This window comes from Nilaparvata lugens, chromosome 2 (genome assembly GCF_014356525.2).
Source record: "Nilaparvata lugens isolate BPH chromosome 2, ASM1435652v1, whole genome shotgun sequence".
Taxonomy (NCBI): Eukaryota; Metazoa; Arthropoda; class Insecta; order Hemiptera; family Delphacidae; genus Nilaparvata; species Nilaparvata lugens.
In genome coordinates this window covers 82,508,516-82,530,886 of record NC_052505.1, presented here as the reverse complement: position 1 = coordinate 82,530,886, position 22,371 = coordinate 82,508,516, and the positions used below count along the sequence as shown (strand labels likewise).

Here is a 22,371-nt window from a genome sequence, read left to right as displayed (position 1 = left end):
TCTCCACCTGTCTTCCTCTTCTTCTTCTTCTTCTTCTTCTTCTACTTCTTCTGTTTCTTCTTCTCCTTCTCCACTCTTTTTTCTCCTTCTCCTTCTCCACTCCTCCTCCTCCTCCTCTTTTTTCTTCTTCTCCTCCTGTCTTCTTCTTCTCCTTCTCCACTCTTTCTTTTCCTTCTCCACTCTTCCTTTCTCCTCCTCCTTCTCCTCATCTTCTTCTTCTCCAACTCCTTTTTCTTCTTCTCCTCCTGTCTTCTTCTTCTCCTTCACTCTTTCTTCTCCTTCACTCTTTCTTCTCCCTTACCACTCTTTCTTCTCCTCCTCCTTCTCCTCCTCTTTTTCTTCTCCAACTCCTTTTTCTTCTTCTCCTTCTGTCTTCCTCTTCCTCCTCTTCTTCTTCTTCTTCTTCTTCTTCTTCTTCTTCTTCTTCATCTTCATCATCATCATCTTGATCGTCATCTTCTTCATCATCATCATCTTCTTCTTTTTCTTCTTCTTCTTCTTTTTCTTCTTCTTCTTCTTCTCTTCTTCTTCTTCTTCTTCTTCTTCTTCTTCTCCACCACCACCTTTTTCTCGTCCTCCTTTTTTCTTCTCCTCCTCATACTCCACCACCACCACCACCTCCTCTTCTTTTTCCTCTTCTTTTCCTTCTTCTTCTTTTTCTTCTTCTTTTTCTTCTTTTCCTTCTTCTTCTTCTTCTTCTTCTACTTCTTCATCTTTTTCTCCTTCTCCTTCATTCTTACATCTTCCTCTCCACTCTTCCTTCTCCACCTCCTCCTCTTTTCTCTCTCTTACTCTCTCTCTTTCACGATCCTTCTTTATCTAGAACCAATCTGCCTGTGCTGCTCTCAATATCCATGCCAGTGTCTCAGTGTCTCAGCTGTCAGCACGAATAATCTGGCCACATCACCGAGGCCTACTAGGCCTACTATAGATGAACGTGAACGCATGTTCTCTTATCTCGGCTACTTTATTTTATTGCCAAACAAAGTGTGCTTCTCGACTGTGTTATTTCTGTATTCCATTTTTCAAGCATGGAAGTGCTTTTTCCTTCGTCCATTGTTGATAGAACTTGTGCTGCCAGCGCCCAACGACAACATCGCAGACAATCATTTATGAGCACCTTTAGAGCTGGGAAATTCTGATTTGCATTTACGATCGCTGTTTGCGTCTTACTAGTTTTAGTCTTATATATTATAGATTTAGTGCCGGTTTCTGAGCTCGAGATTTGGCTAAGTCCTGGACTAAAGTTTGGCTAGTCCTAGTGTAAAGTTTTCAGCTATTTTGTATTATTTAGAAATGTTTAATTTTGTCAAGGAAAAACGTTTCCAATTATAGAACTGAGAAAATAAAAACTGCGACTACTGTTATAAAAATGCGATCACGCCCCGTTTTGGAAAGCTAATTTTCGCCACACTGCACAGAAAGCAGCTGTTTTCCCTACGTAGATCTGAAAGACATTGTTTGCAGACTACTCTCGTCTGACGTCAGAACAGGTTTCTTTTCGGCCTAAGTCGGAAAGAGTACCCTATCCAGCCGCTAACATGGAACTAAGAAAGATGATCAAAAAACTTTTCATTATTTGTGTTCATTATTCAATAATTAAAACATTTATAATAATATCATCTCATTGTCATTTGAAAGAATAAAAAAGTATAAACTCAACCTCCCACATAATTGAACATCATCTTTTAGGTTATTTAGACAAATCAGAATGAAAAATAAAAATACTTGGACAATTTCCTGATATTCAGATTACCTCAGATTTGCTAGAGCTATCACCTTCCACTTTTGCTTTCGGAAGTGCTTAGTAAACAACTATTCTCATATATATATTGTTTATTTTTGTGTGTGGCGAAAAATAGCGTTCGCACCACGGGCAAAAATGTTTTTCCGGCACTCAATTTTTTCTAGTCCTCGGCCTACGGCCTCGGACTTGAAAACCGATTTCGAACCGGAAAAATCTCATTTTCTGCTCTAGGTGCGAAATATACTATTTCTGACTCCAGCTTTTTGAAGTCTAGGACTTAGCCAAATCCCGAGGTCGGAAAACGGCCCTTAATGTTATATAGTTTAGTCTCACTATAGCTGTTTGAGTCTACTAGTTCAATTGAGTATATGAGTGAGCGAGTAATAATCAGATAATAATGAAGTACTATGGCCAAAAAAAATACACCAGAGATATTATTTGGCAATAGAAAAATAGTATTCGAAGATGACCAATAGAATTTCTTGAAATCAATTCAGCAATAGAAATCAATTCCAACAAAAACTACGGATGTCTGGGACTTAAAGATCTCATTCTCACATATATGAGTAGAGTGAGTGAAAAATTATGGATTATCATGGCCTATAGTGAGGTCCACTTTATAATGGCAGTGGATAAAGATAGGAGAATAGCGATGCCGATTCTCTCCATTAATTAATTATATTTCTACACCGTCAAAAACATAATTGGCATCGTTGTGGACCTAGAAAAGAGTAGTACCACCGGCTTTGTCGAATGATAGACAAGGATAGCAAAACCAAAGTTGAAAAAATACTGTCATTATAACGTGGACCTCACTATAGAAGACTCAGCAGAGAAATTATTTGGCAATAAAAAGATAGTTTTCAAAAATCGCCAATCAAATTTATTGAAAATCAAGTTAGCAATATCGTTCCTACTCAAGAAAATATACGGATGTCTGGGACTTTAAGATCTCAATCCTGAAATATATATCTGAGTAAGTGAGTAATACTGGATTATTATGGCCTATAAGACACAGGAGAGAAATTATTTGCCAATAAAAAAAAAGTATTCGAAGATGACTGATAGAATTTCATAGAATCAATTCAACAGTAGCGTCACTATTCAATAACAAATACGGATGTCTAAGACTTTAAGATCTCAATCCTGAAATGTATATAAGAGTAAGTGAGTAATAATGGATTATCATGGTCTAGAAGACATAGCAGAGAAATTATCTGGCAATAAAAATACAGTATTCAATGATGGCCAATAGAAATTCTTGAAATCAATTCAGCAATGAGGTCACTATCCAACAAGTTTACGGATGTCTGGGACTTTCCGATTTCAGTCCTGAAATTTATGGCAAATATGGAATTTCATTAGATGATAAGAGTCAACTGTCTCTTATTTCTCGCAAAACATAACATCTCAGTAACTGAATTTATATTTCCGACTATTTTGATTATAACTAGGGTATAACTATAAACTAAACGAAATCTATCGCCTTATTAGGCCCGCCGCAAAGTAGAACCACGCTAATCCACGAAAAGCAACCCACGCCGTGGGATGTTTTGTAAACCATTGCTAGGCTTGATTGCTAAGCATTCCAGACATCTGTGTAATACATACAATGAATAATCCACTTCACTTGTCAGCTGATTGATTATGAATAATTCTATAGCAATGGTTTACAAAACATCCCACGCCTTGGGTTGCTTTTAGTGGATTGACTACTGGATTTACTTTGCGGCGGGCATAAGTAGTATTGGATTGAAATTGATCGTCAAATATTCAATTTGATTGTAACTAGGGTATAACTATAAAACAGACGAATCCTGTGCCTAGCTAGTAGTAATGGATTGAGCTTGATATAGTCAAATATTCAAGTCTCATGTCATAATAAGTCACAATTAAAAAAGGGTCAGTTGCAGAAGATCATGTTCAGATTGTGATTAAATGGATTGAAAAGGATAGCGCTATCTGTTTTGTCGAATGATAGACAAGGATAGCAACACCAACGTTCTAATAAAATACTGTCATTATAAAGTGGACGTCACTATAAAGGTGCGTACAGACTTTCGCTCTGCTCCGCAATCGAACGTTACTCGAGCAGATCGATTGATGATCGACCGGGGAGCAAGAGTGGAACCCGAGAAGAGCTAACATCTCTCGTAACGTTCATGATCGGAGCGATTGGGGAGCGAGTGCGGAGCGTGAGTGGAGCGTGCGCGGGGCGTGTTGGACCTATAGAGTGCTGGTGTAGCAACGTTAGTAGACAGAAGCACGGAATAAGCATAAATAAGTAGTGTTTCTTTCCTCTGTGACAGAAGGTTGATCACTCACAGGTGAAAGATTCGAAGTGGTGGGGGAAACGCCAGCGTGACGTCACGTGTAGTAAAAAAGTGATAGAGTAACCACACTGAGCATACAGTTTATTCACTGTATCTTCAAATACATCGTCGTTCTCCTCTCAAGATTGACCTAGAACTTATAAATTCTCCATACTTATAGCGATTGAATCACTGATTCTAATGATGTTGTTAAATACTTCAAGTTCATTCAACTTGTATGAATAAAGTTAAGTTGAAAGTTTTTCAAGAATCTAAAAAAGTGACACGAAAAAGTTAATAAGCTGGAAAAGCGTTAGTAGACAACGTTATACTATTATAATTTCAGATTAACCCATAGAAAATCTTGATAAACCAATGCATTGCAATAATCCGATAAACCGATTCCAATAAATCCGAAGAATTTCATTCATATAAATGCACTGAACACAAGCTGGTATCGAGCACATGTTCTACGAGAATCAAAATATCTCATCCCCGAAATTCACAAGCTGATGTATAGCCAAACTACAAAATATAAACACGACCTAGAAGATGAAGAAACCTTAAGGATTTGAAAGGGAAGGTTAGGAGGTGGGGTTTTTGCTTTTATATGGCAAAATACTTGTATTATTCAAATGTTTGATAATTATTGTAAAGCAGAAACAGAAATCTTGCATGTCAAAAATGTTTGTGCTATATAATTTGACTATACGTCACCGTATGATTCTCAAGAATGCGATATTCTACCTACTCTGTACTACAGCCTACGTCACGACTGCAGTTTCCCCACTCCAATTGCATTTCAACTAAAATACTATAGATGAGTGACCAACCTTCTGTCTACTAACTTTGCTGGAGTAGAGCGATGTCATAACTAGACAGATCGTTATAGTAAGTTGTTAAGGTTCCTAATATATAATTACAGACCTATTACGATAAGGAAGAGTAAGATGAGATAAATAATTTATGAGAAATATAATTTATCTATACTATAATAAAGGAAAGAACTGGCTTATACACGCACGGGATAGGAAAATTGTGTTTGACGCATCATCATGTCTGAACTAAGGGACTGATTAACTTGAAATTTTGCATATATAGATTCTTAATTAACCAAGGATGGTTATTATAACCATCTATATGAATATACCAGGCCTATGATAGGCCTATTTTCAATTTTTCAAGATTTCATTACGTCAAGTTTTCAGTTCGTAAAGTTTTGAAATATACCCGGAGCACGGGTTTCCTGCTAGTAAGAAATATAAATATAATTTATAAGAAATATAATTTAAAAGAAAAGGTTGTAAATGGAGCAACTTGTACTGAAAATACTTTCCAGTAGCAAAATTGTCAATAAAGAGAAATGTCGTTCGATCTGAGCTTACTAGAATTTTCAGAATTTACTTAGAAAGAGGAAGTAAAAGATCACTTTGAGACACTTCTCCCAAGAGAATATTTTCCCTGAAGAAAGATAATCTTTTCACATAAGAAACCCGACTGCTGAATAGTAAAATAGACTGTACTTTGACATGAACCATCACTGACCAATTATTTATGAATAGTATGACAAGATGGCCTCCACAAAAGATAAAGCTGGAGGGCTTTTCTCTTCCAACATTTTCTTCAACAATTTGCTTTCAAAGAGAAAGCGGGTTGAAAGCTGTCGTAAAATGTCTTCTAAAAACGTATCTGCCATAATGGCGAGCTACCTTTCATGGTTAAGCTGAACTAACAAGGAAGCCAAGTAATGGATTGGAAAGGGGAGGAAGAGAGAGGGAACAGAGGGAGAGAAAGAAAACTGTAGCAAGAGAAGAAACGCAAAATCGTGAACGATATAGCCAAGATGGGAAACGTGGAACTTTTCCAGAGATTTTCGAATTTCAAAGGAAGGCTTTCCGGTGAAAACCTACCTCTACTTGCTAAATAGCCTCTAGCAAACACCTATGGTTAGGTCCACGTTATAATGACAGTATTTGATAAACTTTGATGTTGCTATCCTTGTCTATAATTCGACAAGCAGGTAGTACTATCCTTTTCTAGCTCCGCAACGATGCCAAATCTGTTTTTGACAGTGTAGAAATATAATTAATTGAGGCAGAGAACAGGCAACGCTATTCTTCCATCTCTATTCACTGCCATTATAACGTGGACCTAACCATAGCTCAGATGGAGTGAGACATCAGACACATCATGTCATCCCAAATTCATCGGTTTCATTTGGAGACAATTATTCTTGAGAAAACTTTAAATCAACCCCAACTCGAGATGAACGAAGTAAATAATGATGAATGTCGTCACGAACATGAACAAATTTCTCATAAATAAAATAAAACAACTTGGAAATTTTTCATTATTAGAAGTTTTGAAATAGATAAGACAGGTACACTTGGAACTTCGTAGTAGAAACAATTTAGCTATAAATCTGTTACTATAGGGCGGTTTCCGAGCTCGGAATGTAGCTATAAGTTCTAAACTTTAAACAGCTGGAGTCAGAAAATTTGCTTTCCGAAACGGGGCATAGTTGCAATTTTTACTTTCCTTGCCCTATTACCATAGATAAGGAAAGTATTGCTTTCCGAAAAAAATAAAGGTACCCCTACTTCAAAATTTCTATACGTTTCAAGGTCCCCTGAGTCCAAAAAAGAGGTTTTTGGGTATTGGTCTGTATGTGCTTCTGTGAACACGATATCTCATCTCCCAATTACCGAAATGACTTGAAATTTGAAACGTAAGCTCCTTACAATATAAGGATCCGACACGAACAATTTCGATCAAATGCGATTCAAGATGGCGGCCAAAATGGCGAATATTTTGTGAAAAATATGGTTTTGCGCGATTTTCTCGAAAACGGCTCCAACGATTTTGATTATAGTTATACCTGAAATAGTCATCGATAAGCTCTATCAACTGCCACAAGTCCCATATCTGTCAAAATTTCAGGAGCTCCGCCCCATCAATGCAAAGTTTGATTTTAGATTTCAATTATTATCAGGCTTCAGATACAATTTGAACGAAACATTTCAAGTGTAAAAGATTGAACATGAGAATCTCTACAATTAATGTTCAGTAACATTTTCACCTAAAATTAGAAATAAGCTCGAAATTCGAGAAAATGTGATTATCCAATTGCAAACTGTTGACAACTGTTGATTCTATTAAATGATTCACTATGAAGAGATAGGAGTAAGGACTTTAGAAATGTTTCCCCTTACTATCCTCGAAAAAACTGCGGGGTCAAAAATTGTGTTCCAAACTTCTCCCTCTATAATATTTCGTTGACTGGACTAATAGGACAATATTGATATGATGAACAAAATAGTATTTAACAAATAATTAAAATAATAATAATATCGAGGTGGCCTGGCTGGCTCAGGTCTGGTGTCAGAGTTTTCAGGTCGCAGCTGATCAATTTCAGGGCCTCTGACATGATCTAACGACTGCTTTTTAGGCAGCCGGGACCGACGGCTTAACGTGTCCATCCGAAACACGGGAGTGGCCCGAGATAAATATCTTGCCCGAGCCGGGATTTGAACCCGGGCCTCTGAATCATAAAGCCAGCATCTGATCCACTCGACTACGGCCACTCCTCATGCACATATAACGACACAACCAATTCATTAGAAATGAATAAGCCAATTCAAACTATACTTCTCTAGACCGTGAAGACTGATTGATTTTGTGGCGTGACAAAAATGACAATAGTTTGTTGGTGGAGACCCACATCTGTGAAATATCAGGATTAGTGAAAGTTCTATTTCGGGAGTCTTGGGTCCTGAAATTGGTTGTGTGAAATTTTGAGGATAGTAAAGGTTCTATTAGAGGATCCTCGGGTGCCACAAAGTATTATTATATGAACAATTGAGTGATAAGACGACCTTTTCTAATAAATTTCTGGTTCGCACTAAGATTGGACGACACTTTACGATTGCGCCCTCACTGTATAAGCCATTATTGTCAGCGAGCATTTTATAACGTAGCCCGAGGGCTCAAGAGTTTTATTAAATTCTTGAGCCACAGACGGTGAGTGCGCGTGCGCGTCTGCAAGCTTCAACTAGCTCAGAACAAACCTACAAGACGCTGAGATGGGATAAGTAAATGGGTCGAGAGCAAATATTATCCCTATCCAATCTCGTCTCAGTTCGGCACGAGGAGATTGGCTTACGATGCGCCAAAGAAATGAATTGTTTCTCCATTGAGTAGTTCAGTATTCCAGAGTATGGAAACTGAATTCCATATATGACTGCAATACTTATTTTCACTATTCTATTATGTACGTAGATCATGGACCAAAATAGAGCTCGCAAAATATCGCTAAATTGAGATAACAGTTGAAAAATATACTCTTATATTAGGAGTTATGGAAATAGAAATATACTCTTGATGATTAAGAGAAACAAGCCAACAGGAGATTTGCATTTTAGCAGAGACAAATATTCTTTACTCTATTACAAATCATACACATTGACTCAAAATGAAGCTATTATTATTATTAAGGAAATATTGTGATCTCAAACATACATTTATACAAATATGAATAGATCAAGTCCTCCAATTCGATTCATTCTATCTTGATCCCCTGAGATTAGTTGTGTACGTTAAGCTTATACCATAAGTAACTATACTAGATTTTTAATATAATAAGATTGAGATATCCTGTAACAGTCAACAGCACGAAAATAATTGTACGAAGAGTGTACATGCAACGTTGCCAAATAAGGTGAGCCGTCCACTAGAACCGTTTTCGTCCGAACTAGCATCGGCCGAAAACTACCGAACTCGTCCGAACGATCGATCCCCCAACAAAGAAAGGAATAGCTGCTCGTCCATTGCAACAGGTTCATACGGCCGTCTCCGGCCAATCAATTTTTCGATCCGAATTGAATGGGATTTTCCGGCTCTATCCGGCCGAACTAACTAGTTGAGCTGAAACAACAAAGTAACCTAAAATTGTTTCACAGTCTTATTTGTTTTTTGAAGTTGTTCTGTTTTATAAAGTTGTAACTATGAACAATGAAAAGTTGATAAGTTTGGTTCAATAGCATGTTCCATTGTGGGATATGCAAGACAAAAGATATCATCGTCGTGATGTTCAAAGGAATCTATGAACAATGATTGCTTAATAATGAATAACTAATTTAGTGGATATTTGTTTATTCAGTTTTCAAAATCTCAATATAATCATTGTTTATGAAAAATGTTGGTAGCTATGATAGTAGTTAATTCAATAATTGGCAACTAGACTGACGTAAACTGTTCCATTGGACGACCATATTTGGCCGAATTAACGGCCGGCAGATTCGTCCGATCCAACGGCCGAACGGATCGGTTGAATACGGTTCCAGTGGACTGTTACCCTAAGTATTGATCAACGACCAAAAATGATTTCTGTACAGTTTGAAGGAAATTCAATTATAAATCAAGTTGCATTCTGTTCAGTATGGAGAAATTTCAATTATAAATCGAGTTGTGTTGTATCTCATATGGTCGCTGGGGGTCACGATCAGCAAAGACATCCGATTTATAGGAGACCAGAGTAGTAGTGTATGGGTGAGGACGGAAAAATAAAGAGTGGACGAGTGTAGTAAAGACAGTGCAGAGTGTTATAAGATTTGGAGAGGCTCCAGATGGGTTTGGCTGGCAAGCACCCATCTCAGCCGAACAGCTAGAAGACGACAGCAGGATTGAGGACAGCACAGGATTGTCACACCGAGAGGATTGTGGATTGTGTGATTGCAGGTCCCTAGGGATGGCCGCCGCTCCACCCTGTCTACTCCAATTCCCAACTCACTTCTCTCTCCTCCTCACCACTCATCCTCTCCTCTTCCTCCACCACCACACCTCCTCACCACTAAGGCTAACTCCTCGGATTGGCTTCCAATGTCCTGAGCACATCACTCACTCTCTCACTCGCTCACTCACACACCTATCTCATGTTCCTTGCAGTTACAATAAATTTTCTCGGCAAAATCCTTTCCAAGAATGAATGTTTCTACACAGGACATTCTTCCACCTCGAATTCATATAGTATTTTGTTTGATAGATATGATGGAGAATTGTGAATGTGAATTCTAATAAACATAACAACACATACGATGAGATAATAAGTAGGCATTGTCCTACAATATAATAATAAATAAATAATTTTATTTCCATCATAAATTTCACTTGACATTCATTTTAAGTTTTGGAAATTATATGACCACTTTGACAAGTTGTGTGGTCATTGTTAGTAATGTATTCAATTGTAATTACTAAATTTTTAAGACATAGATTAATTGACATAAAACGAATATTGAAAGTATACTGTTTTACACAAGTTCCACATCCATTTTGAATGGTCTTCAGAATACTTTATAGTATGTGAAATATTGTATTTGTTGCCAACCACATCTACCTCAGAAGAAAGGTTTTTATTTACATAGAGCTATAAAAATAAAAAATAGATCTATATGATTATTAATATATTCAATTCAATTCAATTTTCATTCATTCCTTGACCAGTCTTTACACTGGATAGATTTCGTCATAGAAATTAAAACATAAACGTTCATAAAATTTACAAAACTATCGAGATGGCATGTCAAAGAGACAAATAAAACGAGTGATCTTCTCTTCACCCAAGGAATAGAGTGGAAGTTTGAGGAGTTTATCTCGAAGCACAGCTGGAGTCAGAAAATCAGCTTTCCAAAACGGGGCGTAGTCGCAGTTTTTATAACAGTAGTCGCAGTTTTTAATTTCTCATTTCTATAATTTGAAACGTTTTTCCTTGATGAAATTAAACATTTCTAAATAACTCAGAATAGCTGAAACTTAACACTATTTTCTCTTTATTTTATTTTGTGTTTAATTTTCTAGTTTTTTGAAATTTAATTCAACGTGGTGACTATGACAATGACTGCGATTACGCCCCGTTTTGGAAAGCCAATTTTCTGACTCCAGCTGTTTAAAGTCTAGGACTTAGCCAAATCCCGAGCTCGGAAACCGGCCTTAAATACAAATATAGATTTGATATTGTTTTAATTTTTTAAAGTGATACTCACGTTCTGATGATATCCTGTGCAGAATCTGCCTCGTCGTCATCGGAATCATCCTCCGAGTCATAGAAGATGTCCTCGTCCTGGCTGTGAGTCTGCTGCAGCTGTTGCGTCTCCTGCTGCTGCAGCTTGGACTTGGGGATGACGATGTCTCCGCTGCGATGCAGCTCCTTCTTGCTCACGCAGACAGCCGTGAACGAATCCTCCAGCAAACAGATGTCTTTCTTCTTGCAGTTCAGCGGTTGGCACAGGTCACCTGGAACAAGCACGAATTCGTAAATAAATAAATGGCTGGAAGGATACGAAGATCTGATCAGAAGATCCGAACATTTTTTCATAAGTTATGAGTGTTTGAAATTTTGATCCTTGAGGTATCCTTATTTGAAAAAAGTTCTAAATAAAGACACGTCTAGTTTACAATATTTGTAAATTACGTTTTGTGTAGTTGAGAAGATGATATTGTGGTAATTATTCATATTAAATGAAAACGACTAAGAAATTGTCAAAAAACCACAGATTTATTGATACTTAGAAAGACCGGTTTCGGTTATTACACCATTGTCAATCTCTGATAAACAGTGAATCTCTTTGTGAATTACTTTATTTGGATAATTTTCAATAAATTAACATGGCTTCCCCACTAGGAGATCCTGAAATCAAGTGCATCTAATGCGAGATTCTGATGAAACACTTGTATAACAATATGATCCAAAATATTGAATTAATTGGTTAAAGAGGCTTCCAATCAATCAATAATTTTATTCAATTCAACACAAAATGCAAAAAGGAAATCAAAATACAGAACATCACGATCAAAAATAAGTTTCTAATAAGATACAAAAACAGGCTTCATGGTGGGGTGTGCTGAAAAGAAAGAAAGGAGGAAAAATACCTAGCCAACTATGGTTTCCCATGTAATAGGCAGGTAGAGGGTATAAAAGTAAGAAATGAAGGGTGAAGAGGAGCGGAAAAGGGAAGAAATTGGAGGGACGAAAGGAAGAAAGGCAGGAAAAAAGAGAGAAAAGTTTTTAAAATTATTGAAAAGTTATTACAATGAAAATTTTGTTTCTTGGTTATAGGACATGGTTTTCTATTTTTGCTAGTACTTCCCCCCCCCCTACAAATTTGTAGGTGGGATTCCGACAAATCTTGTATCAAGATTTCATTTAATTTCAAATCAATTTCCAAGAAATCTTGTTCAGAATTAACTGTACTTTCACATGATAAGTGATTTTTCATCATTACTTTATAATACTTCAAGTTGTATGAGTTGTATAGAGTGGGAGTAGTGAGTTTCCAGGATTTATTTAAAAAAAAACTTCAAAAATACCTCATTTTGAATATTTGTTACTCAAAACCCAGAGATCGTAGAATCCCGCGCGACCATTCAATTTATAGGAAAATTTATTTTCTTGAATTTTGAAGAGAATGCTTTTTCTCAAAAAAAACCCAAGGTTTTCGAAATATAATTTGATTGGAAAAGATCCAAAATTTGGGTGATTTAAGGTGATTTAGGGGTGAAACCGCCACTACCGTGTCAGCAAATTTCAGCGCCCAAAAATACATATAAAACCGACGAGAAAAATCTTTCGGGTCTGTTTCTTAAAATAATCATTTGACTGGCATTTATTCACAACAATGGATACGACTCATTTATAATTGAAGCGTACAATAGTATAAAAATATGGTAAATAGGAAAAAAGGAAAGGGGTATTGTTGACCAGTAAAAATGCCAATTCATTACATGAAGTATTTGGAATAAGATAAAAGAGCTTCAAATTAAAGCACATTTATTACAAAAATTTCACTTGAGACTTGATGAATTTCACTTTCCAAACTTCTCAAATTTTATGGATTTGTACCTATTCTCCGGTCATACATTCCATGTAAGGAACTGAATATGAGGAGAACTCTGCATCGATTTGGTATTTTTTCATATTCCAGTTCAATCAAAGTCTGTCCAAATATGAAATATCACCTCACAGCTCAGTGATCGCGAAAATAAGAATCGAGAACAGATTCGTGAGGCAACTGTCCACCGGAAATTGATTTATTATCTCACATCTCCTTTCAAAATACGTCTCCCATCCAATATTATTTTTTCTTCCCCCTTTGTTTCTGTTCCTATCAACGGTTCCAACAAAAACGTCACATTTCTCACCGATGACATTCGAAAATGAAACAATAATTTGGGAGTTCTATCACGAAATGGAATATTGATCAATGAATTGACTAATGATTATGAAGAATGGATTTTACTTTTCAATTCCTGATACCATATAATTGCATAAATATGCCATAAGGGTAGTTTATAACTGCTCTATATGTTTATCCAAGGACATAGACTACTGCCAACTTTTGCGCTCGAGTGTGGTTAATCCCGATCTCAGCAAACCGATTTTTGATCTGCGGCGCAAAAACCGGTTTTTAGCCGAGCGCAAGAGATAATCCCGATCTCAGCAATCGCCCCTAAATAAACATAAAATTTGTGTTGATACAGCTATGATATGTTTTTCAAATCATTGCTATGGACAAGGAAAGGAATGTTTGAATGGGTACCTATTCAAAATGATCAAAACCCACGCTCGAAATTATGATATCCAGCGTTTATTTATTTATTATACATTGATAGATACGATATCATTCTCAACTATGAATGATTAGAAGAGGAACAACAGGCTTAAAGCCCAAAACTGTTCCTTTCCAAATTTAGATAGAAATTGTCCAAAAGTAAGTTATGTTTACACTTCATGATTTTTGTCCAATTTTGAGTTCAAAGTAGGCTACTTATAAACTAGAAGTTTAGAATTTAGGAGAGTTGAAAACGAAATTAAATAAGAATACTCCAATAAATCATCACTTATAACTGAAAAATACTGTATTAATAATTGAAAATTTTAAAACTTAAAAACATAGAATCTTTGTTTATTTATTCAATCCTTTTCGAGAACGATGAGGACAGACAGTTTCAAATTTGATTTACAAGTTCAGCTAAGGCTACCTATGATATGTTTAGAAATATCCCAGTCATACCTAAAATTATAAATCATCTCAATCAACTTGTTTGAAATGCTGTTTGTTAGGTTTCACCCAGTTACCACATCCACCGGCAGACTGCAGAACCAGGTGTCGAATAATCTCTGACCAATCAGGAGAAAGGAGGCGGGGCTTGATGTCTTGCGATTTGAACAGTAAACACCACACAGTAAGTGCTACCATCTAGTGGCAGCGTTCGAAACTGAGTCTCGACTGATTGTTGACTAATAAGAAGAGAGTACCCGTTGCTACAAGATAATTACCAATAAGGAAATTTGAAGACATCCAAATACTGGTCGTAAAATATGACAGGTTGGAGAACCACAGGCCATTCAAAGGCCAACACAATATTTGTTTGAATGAATTATTATTCAGCTGAATTTATTTGTGAATCATCGAAAATATGTTTTAACCTTGTATTTTGAATCATTATTCCATGCTTTGCTTGTGAAAATATCACTAGAGGAGAACTCTGTCGCTACTATAATATAGTATAATATTTTACAAAAAGAATCAAATTTATCCTGTCAAAGATAAAACCAATGTACCTAGAATACAATGTATTCTTGGTACCTTGGATAAAGCCATTTATACTAACAATCGGTATTCCAGCAGTTTTACGATAGTCCTATGTTTATCACATGTCTTCCAACTGTTCTTTTCAAGTTTTGCAAAACCTTTGATAATATTCAGATCTTTGCTAAACGCCACAGGAGAATGAGATATAATACTAGTCTTATAACAACTATTTCCACCAACCTATAACAACAACTTCTACCTATCAAATCATTTCAAAGAATGAAGTGTTTGATAATTATTATTGATTGGAGTTCCCCTTTCCGATTTTCTTGATTAATGATAGATACCAAAACTAAGTTGCATTCTATCCCATTTATTTCTTGCATCATTAAACACTCATGTTTTTCCGAACCTTGCAGGGACATCCCGTTTAATATATTTATATTTTATCAAACTCAATGGTATGTATTTAGTTCTATATTGTAATGAATAATAAATATAAAATAAATGAAGGGTTATTTCCCAAAAAAACTAAAACTACTACATCAATTACAGAAAATATTAGATAATTTACAATACAGTAGAACTCCAATTATCCGAACTACGACTATCCGAATCGCCGATTATCCGAATCGCCGATTATCCGAATCGCCGATTATCCGAATCGCCGATTATCCGAATCGCCGATTATCCGAATCACTTTCAGAAAAAGATTTGTCCAAAAAAGTCTAAGTGCGCTATTATTTTTAGAATAATAATATTGTTATTTAAAACAATGATTTTTATTCCTAAACTTCTACATAAGTACATTTTATTTATATTTAAAACATGTGAAAATATCATGTTTCTTTCATCTAATTCAATAAAAAATAGTGCAATATCAAAACGTAGCTTTTTTCTCTTCAATGGCAATTTTTTTTTAAACTCCGATTATCTGAATATTTTATTATCCGAATGGGTCCCGGTCCCCATTAATTCATATAATTGGAGTTCTACTGTAGTTAGTTAGAAAAAATTTCTTATAATGTGTCGTCTACATGTTTAGTGATTTCTGTGTGGAAATTGACCTACTCCACTATGGCGAACAATGTTCTACAGTAGGTTACTGTATTTTATTGTACATATTTTTACTTTCCTTGCCCTATATTATAGGTAAGGAAAGTATTGCTTTCCGAAAAAAATTGAGGTACCCCAATTTATAAATTTCTATACGTTTCAAGGTCCCCTGAGTCCAAAAAACTGGTTTTTGGGTATTGGTCTGTATGTGTGTGTGTGTGTGTGTGTGTGTGTGTGTGTGTGTGTGTGTGTGTGTGTGTGTGTGTGTGTGTGTGAGTGTATGTGCGTCTGTGTACACGATATCTCATCTCCCAATTAACGGAATGACTTGAAATTTGGAACTCAAGGTCCTTTCTTTATAAGGATCCGACACGAACAATTTCGATCAAATGCAATTCAAGATGGCGGCTAAAATGGCGGAAATGTTGTCAAAAACAGGGTTTTTCGTGATTTTCTCGGAAACGGCTCCAACGATTTTGATCAAATTCATACCTAAAATAGTCATCGATAAGCTCTATCAACTGCCACAAGTCCCATATCTGTAAAAATTTCAGGAGCACCGCCCCATCAAAGCAGATAGATTCCCAATTATCAGGCTTCAGATACAATTGAAACAAAAAAAATCAAGTGGAGTAGATTGAGCATGAAAATCTCTACAAATAATGTTCAGTAACATTTTCACCTAAATTTGAAAATAAGCTTTAAATTCGAGTAAATGTGATTATTCAATTGCAAATTATTGTTGATTCTATTAAATCATTCACTATGAAGAGATAGCAGACCTCATGTGTGTCTCCAGCGTTATTGCCCTGTCACCAGCTGGCTCAAATCTTTGAATAGTATACTTGAGATGAGAACACTAGCGTCAGGTGATCAATTTTCATAACGGCAAGGAAAGTTGTGTGAGTGCGCCACATCAGATTTTTACTTTTTCGTTGTACTAGGTACCATTTTCATTGTAATTATGTTTAGGTTAAAGTATTTTACTGTACATATTATATTTTACTTTTTCGTTGTATTACCATTTTCATTTTAATTATGTTTATAAAGATTTCAATTGATCTGAGAAAAAAACATAATACTACAATGTTATTCAAGAATTATCGTAAAAAAATACTGCTACTTTATCCATAAATTGTTATGTATACAAAAGAGATGATCAATTGATAACACGCGTGAATAATGCATAGAATTTCGTTTGGAATGGAAATCACATTATAAAATATGTCTGATGTATTTACACGATTTTGGTTTGATCGCTTCATAAAGTCCTAATTTGTGGAACAAACCAGCCCGATTTGCAATATGCATGCTTTGCAAACCTCATGACAGGCAAATCAGGGGAGGGGTGGTGTGGTCGGGAGGAGGAGGAGGATGAGGAGGAAGAGAGGAGGAGGTGGATATGCACTTGTTCCACATGCCAGCTCGATAAATGTGGGAAAATAACATATTAGCACAGTCCGCCGAATCAGAAAGAGCTCGAATTTAGCGTGGATTTATTTTATCGAGAATCTCAGCGATTCCATTGGCTATAGCCGGATTGCAACCGAGTTCCGTTTGACGGGCTTCAAATATTTTCATAGCGATCCCGTGCTCTGAAATATGGCTGCAGCACTGTTTCTATCCGCAGTCCAATCCAATAAAATACCCGGCGGCATTAAAATGTCTGTATCAAGCGCCACTGTTCGCTAAATTCCTTTCCTGCTCGGCACAGACAAGGAAACCTATTTTTAATTCGCTGGATACAATTTATGTGCAATTCGACGTCAGAAATAATGTTGATTCCAAATCGAATATGATGACATATTGTGATCACATCCATTCTATGGCAGAAACATTAATAAACTTGGAGTTTAAAATTTAGGAAAGTTGAAAACCAAATTTAATAAGAATACTTCACTAAATCATTGTTTATTTATTCAATCCTTTTCGAGAACGATGAGGACAGACAATTTCAAATTTGATTCACAAGTTCAGCTAAGGCTACCTCGGAGATGTTTAGATATATCCCAAATTCATACCGAAACATTGTCATTAATTTGTAATAGCTCACGAATAGGACTGATTTGATCTTTGTAAAATTCCATGCCAATCTGTAACATGTATAATATAATGCTGTAAGAGTGAAAATGTATAACTCTTATAGAATAACATGAATGTACATAGAATATGTCCTGTCACATCCATCCATTCAATGCCAGAAACATCGTTATTGATTCAAATGTTTCAATAAAATAGAGATGAAATTTGGTAAGCGTAAGTATATGTTATGGTATTTGTATGATGCGCTAAAAAGGATTACCTTTTATAATGTTTAAAGTCTAAAATTATATCGTGATGCTTGAATTGTAACATGTATTTTATTCACAGTATAAAATATGTCGTATCTATTTATTTATTTACATCGAAAATATACACATATCATATAAACTGGAAAAGGGTCAATCCCTATGTTAAGAGAGCAATAATTGTGAGATATTATCCTTGTGCTCTCATATGTATCTCAAAGAAATAAATATTCATGTTGATTACAGTACTGTACTAATATGAATAATGATGACAATGACGATGGAAGAATTTGAATAAATTATTTCTAGCATTCATAATTCATTTCTAACTTGTATTGTATTGTTTCGGACACGTTAAGTCGTCGGCCCCGGCTGCCTTAAAAGTAGTCGTTAGGTCAAGTCAGAGGCCCAGAAATTGATCAGTTGCGACCTGAAAACTCTGACACCGGACCTGAGCCAGCCAGGTCACTCGATATTATTAGAATGATTAGCTTATCAATGTATCATTTTCATACAAAAATTCATATTTGAAAGAATTTAATGAACCTTGACGAGGTACTAATTTCAAATAGAACAGAATTTTGTAATAAGGAAGACACTTTTTACATTCAATAGTGTGTTTCTTGTTCTGATGTGACTCGGAAGAGTGGATAATGCAGGAAATGTACAATCTTGTATCTTGGAGAGAAACAAAAAATAGCCTATCCGATTACAAAATATCTGTAGAACAAACTCAACTAAATCCAATATTCAAATGAGAATATCAGGTAGATTGTTGAGTGGTAAACTTTATAATATTATCGAGTATTATTAGTAGGATATTTTAATACTTATTTATTTATTTATTGGATAGAGTAAACAATACAATAGTCGGAAAAGAAAAAATAGTCTATAGCACAAAACTTCTTCAATTTCCTAATTTTGTCTCAAATTGTCCAAATATTATGTAGGTTATGTCCATTTAAATTTATACACTAAAGCATCAATCTAAATATACAAATCAGGATACAAAAATTTTAAATTTAGATAGATTGATAATAAGACTTTCGTAAAAACGTGAAACAAACTTCAAATTCACAAAATAATTCTATAAAAAAATATTAATTTAGAGCTCGAAATATTATTGAGAAATAGCCTACACTGGATAGTTATCATGGGTAGTTCTGTCATCAATATGTGTTTCGTTCAAAACTCTAGCAGAAAAAAATTATCTTGAGATTTGAGAATGGAATAAGAGCCTGGTGATGTTTTGAAACAATAAACGGTGAGGAAGCTCTCCAGAAAAGATTACTGATGTTTATAGAGATTTGAAAGACTGTTAGGCTAGTTTCTAGTTGCAAATCACTAAAAGTTTTTCGTCCTGCTGTAGCAGAATTGTTTAAAAGGGTATTTCACTGACGGCAAGAGTAGGGTGGAAATTTATAGCAGTTCCAAGTCTTTTGCAACAAGAAACTTGGTGCATAATTCAGATGTTTTGTCCGGGAAGTCTGCAAAGGCTATTCTGCAACCCCAGCATCACTATTCACATTTATTAACAGGCTTTGGCCTGCATGTCACGAGGATAGAATCCAAATGTTGGATCCTTATCGTCTGTCCTCGAAATGAACAACATCCCTAACTTTGTTTTGTGGCTCATTTAAAGGTCAACACCAACCCTAGCTTTTTATAGTATTGTCTTGTCAATGTAGCAAAGATTTCTACTTTTATCGTGGTCTTTTTGATATTGTGGTTTCATTTATCCAAGAGCTACTCTCCACTACAAATTTACTTCTATTATCTATTTGAGGATAATCTCTGCTTTACTTTACGTTTTTTTCATTCAAATTATACAAATGAAAGATGAAGAGGATAGATGATTTAGTAGGCCTAATATTCATACTGATTACATTGGAAATATAGATGGAAAATTCAATTTCAACCAATAATTTTATTCAAATCAGACAATATACAAAAAATAAATCGAAACACAAAAAAACACAATCAAAAATAAATTTCTGATAAAATTAAAAACAGGCTTCATGGTGGGGTGTGCTGAAAAGAAAAAAAGGAGGAAAAATACCTAGCCAACTATAGTTTCCCATTTAATAGGCAGGTAGAGGGTATAAAAGTAAGGAATGAAGGGTGAAGAGGAGAAGAAAAGGGAAGTATTGGGGAAGAAATTAGGAAAAAAGAGAAAAAAATGTGTAAAAATATTAAGCGAGTCCACTTTCAACAAATTTATCTAAAAGAATTGGCCTTGCAAACAAAAGCCATACGAATTTACGTTTTACTAATAAAAAGTACATCTTTGTACTGTTTTTGTGTTTTGGTGAAATAAATTGAATTGAATTGAATTGAAACAGTAGTTTGAGCAGAAATCTCAAGATTCATACGTCGAGATTGATATATTTTAATAAATAAATTTATTTGTTCTATTTTCACAAAGAAAACAGGTCAGAAGAGACCAATTAGAGATACCTGGCACTATTTCTCTCCCTAATTCAACTCAAGCATAATATTTTCCCTCTTTTAATTTTATTCGATTCTATCATTCCTACCTTCTGTTAATTCTACATTTATATAGAAAATACTTCAATTCAAGTCTAACAAATTCGTGTTAATATTCTTCTCCAAGCATCACCAAAGATCGATAATTTCTCCCTTTCCATTTAATTCGAGTTACATTTCGTTTGCTATAATTTATTTTCCAAATCAACTTGAGGGTTGAGATTTTTCTGAAAACAGGCCTCTTTGAAGGGAAACGACCCTTGTCGTACTCGACGGTTATAGAGTTCTTTGCCGGTTTCAATTCATTAGTCATTACCCCAAGTCCCTATCTAGAGTGAGATTCACTTATAACTGTCAGCAACCTCCTGTAATAACCTCAATACTTCCTATTTTACCAATACTGACAGTTTGAATTTCACTTTGACAGGGCGTGGAAGCTTGGTAATCAATTACTTTACTCATTAGCCTAATCATAATGTTCAATATCCGAGTTTCCATTAGCTGTGAGTCCCTACCACCAAACTCACTATTTCTTCCACCCTTGTATGGTTTCTTGAGTTCAGAATTTCTCAAAGCTCTTTATAAGTAAAAGTAAATTCGTACGGCTTTTGTTGGTGGGGAGTCCCTTGCGGGAAGGTCCCACCGCCTGAAATATTAATTTAGACGTCAATAGGCCTTACAACTGTCATCCTCAGCCGGGTCGACAGTTTAAGTGCCCAGCCCATAACACGGAGTGATCTGGTTAAAAAATTTTTGGTAAGTAGCTTAGTTCTTGGGGACTGACCGGTTTTTTTGCGCAATCCGCGAGAAATAAGGAAAAATTTTGCGCAAATCCCCCTCCCCCTCCCCCTCCCCCTCTGCGCATGCGCAAACTCCCCCCTCTCCTCCCCCTTTCCTCCCCCCTCTCCTCCCCCTTTCCTCCCCCCTCTCCTCCCCCTTCCTCCCCCTCTCCTCTCCCTCTCCCTCTCCTTCACCTTCTCTTCTCCTCTCCCTCTCCCTCTCCCTCTCCTTCTCCCTCTCCTTCTCCCTCTCCCTCTCCCTCTCCCTCACCCCTCTCCCAGTGAGGACGAGGGGGAGGAAGAGAGACAGTGAGGGAAAAAATAATTTCCCTTTTTGGAGGAAAAATTCCCTACTGTCAAATTAAAGTGAATCCATCTTTCTACTGTCAAATTAAAGTGAATCCATATTTCTACTGTCAAATTAAAGTGAATCCGGTTTGCTTCCCCACCCGACAGTTAAGAAAATTTCACAAATTTTCTATGTGCTGTACAAACCGCAGGCGTTGCTTTTTAAGTGTGCTCTCCGAGAATATCTATAGTAAATTTAGTACGAACAAGCATTCCAAAAATGGCTATAGATATTCTCAGACCTATATCACTTGGGGTATCAACATCATCAATATCGGTGCAGTTCTCTTAGGAAAATTCGATTTCCACTGACATTAAGTTCCCACGAGCGTGAAAGAAAACTTTTAAGTTTATGCTTGTTTAAGACTAGAGAATACTCATTGGGCAAGTTGATAACCTCTTTAAAGTCTCCTTCACTATCAATTATGTGTATGCAAATTTCACCACTATCAGGAAATGTGACATTGGTTACAGTAAACCAATCGTAAGCCAAATGGTCAAAACCCCAATTTGCTTGCGGGTCTGCATCAATTGAAAATTCATTAAAGCTTGTGCAATCGAAATAAGCACTCATTTTATCGTCTTATCAGTTCAAACGTTTCAAAGCAAATGACACCTTCTGTTGCTGCAATTCGATGCGTGATATACTTTCCTTATCTAATGTGATGTCCAGCAATGCTTACCACTCGTTATAGATTTTCTTTTGGGGCTAATACAAACCCAGCATATTGACCAAGACCCATTTTCGATGTAATCAAATCTCCC

The 22,371-nt window shown here is 35.9% G+C and overlaps 1 protein-coding gene across 1 annotated transcript in view; it reads right to left on the bottom strand.

Moving 5' to 3' along the window:
* The window catches only part of LOC120349698 (proteoglycan Cow-like), a 55,207-nt gene that overhangs the window by 29,654 nt on the left and 3,182 nt on the right, over positions 1-22,371 (bottom strand). Inside the window, exons 2-3 of the mRNA XM_039420221.1 lie at positions 19,309-19,315; positions 11,100-11,349 (exon numbers count right to left, since the gene is read on the bottom strand). Coding sequence (XP_039276155.1) covers positions 11,100-11,349; positions 19,309-19,315 — 257 coding nt within the window. The remainder of the gene's footprint in view (positions 1-11,099; positions 11,350-19,308; positions 19,316-22,371) is intronic.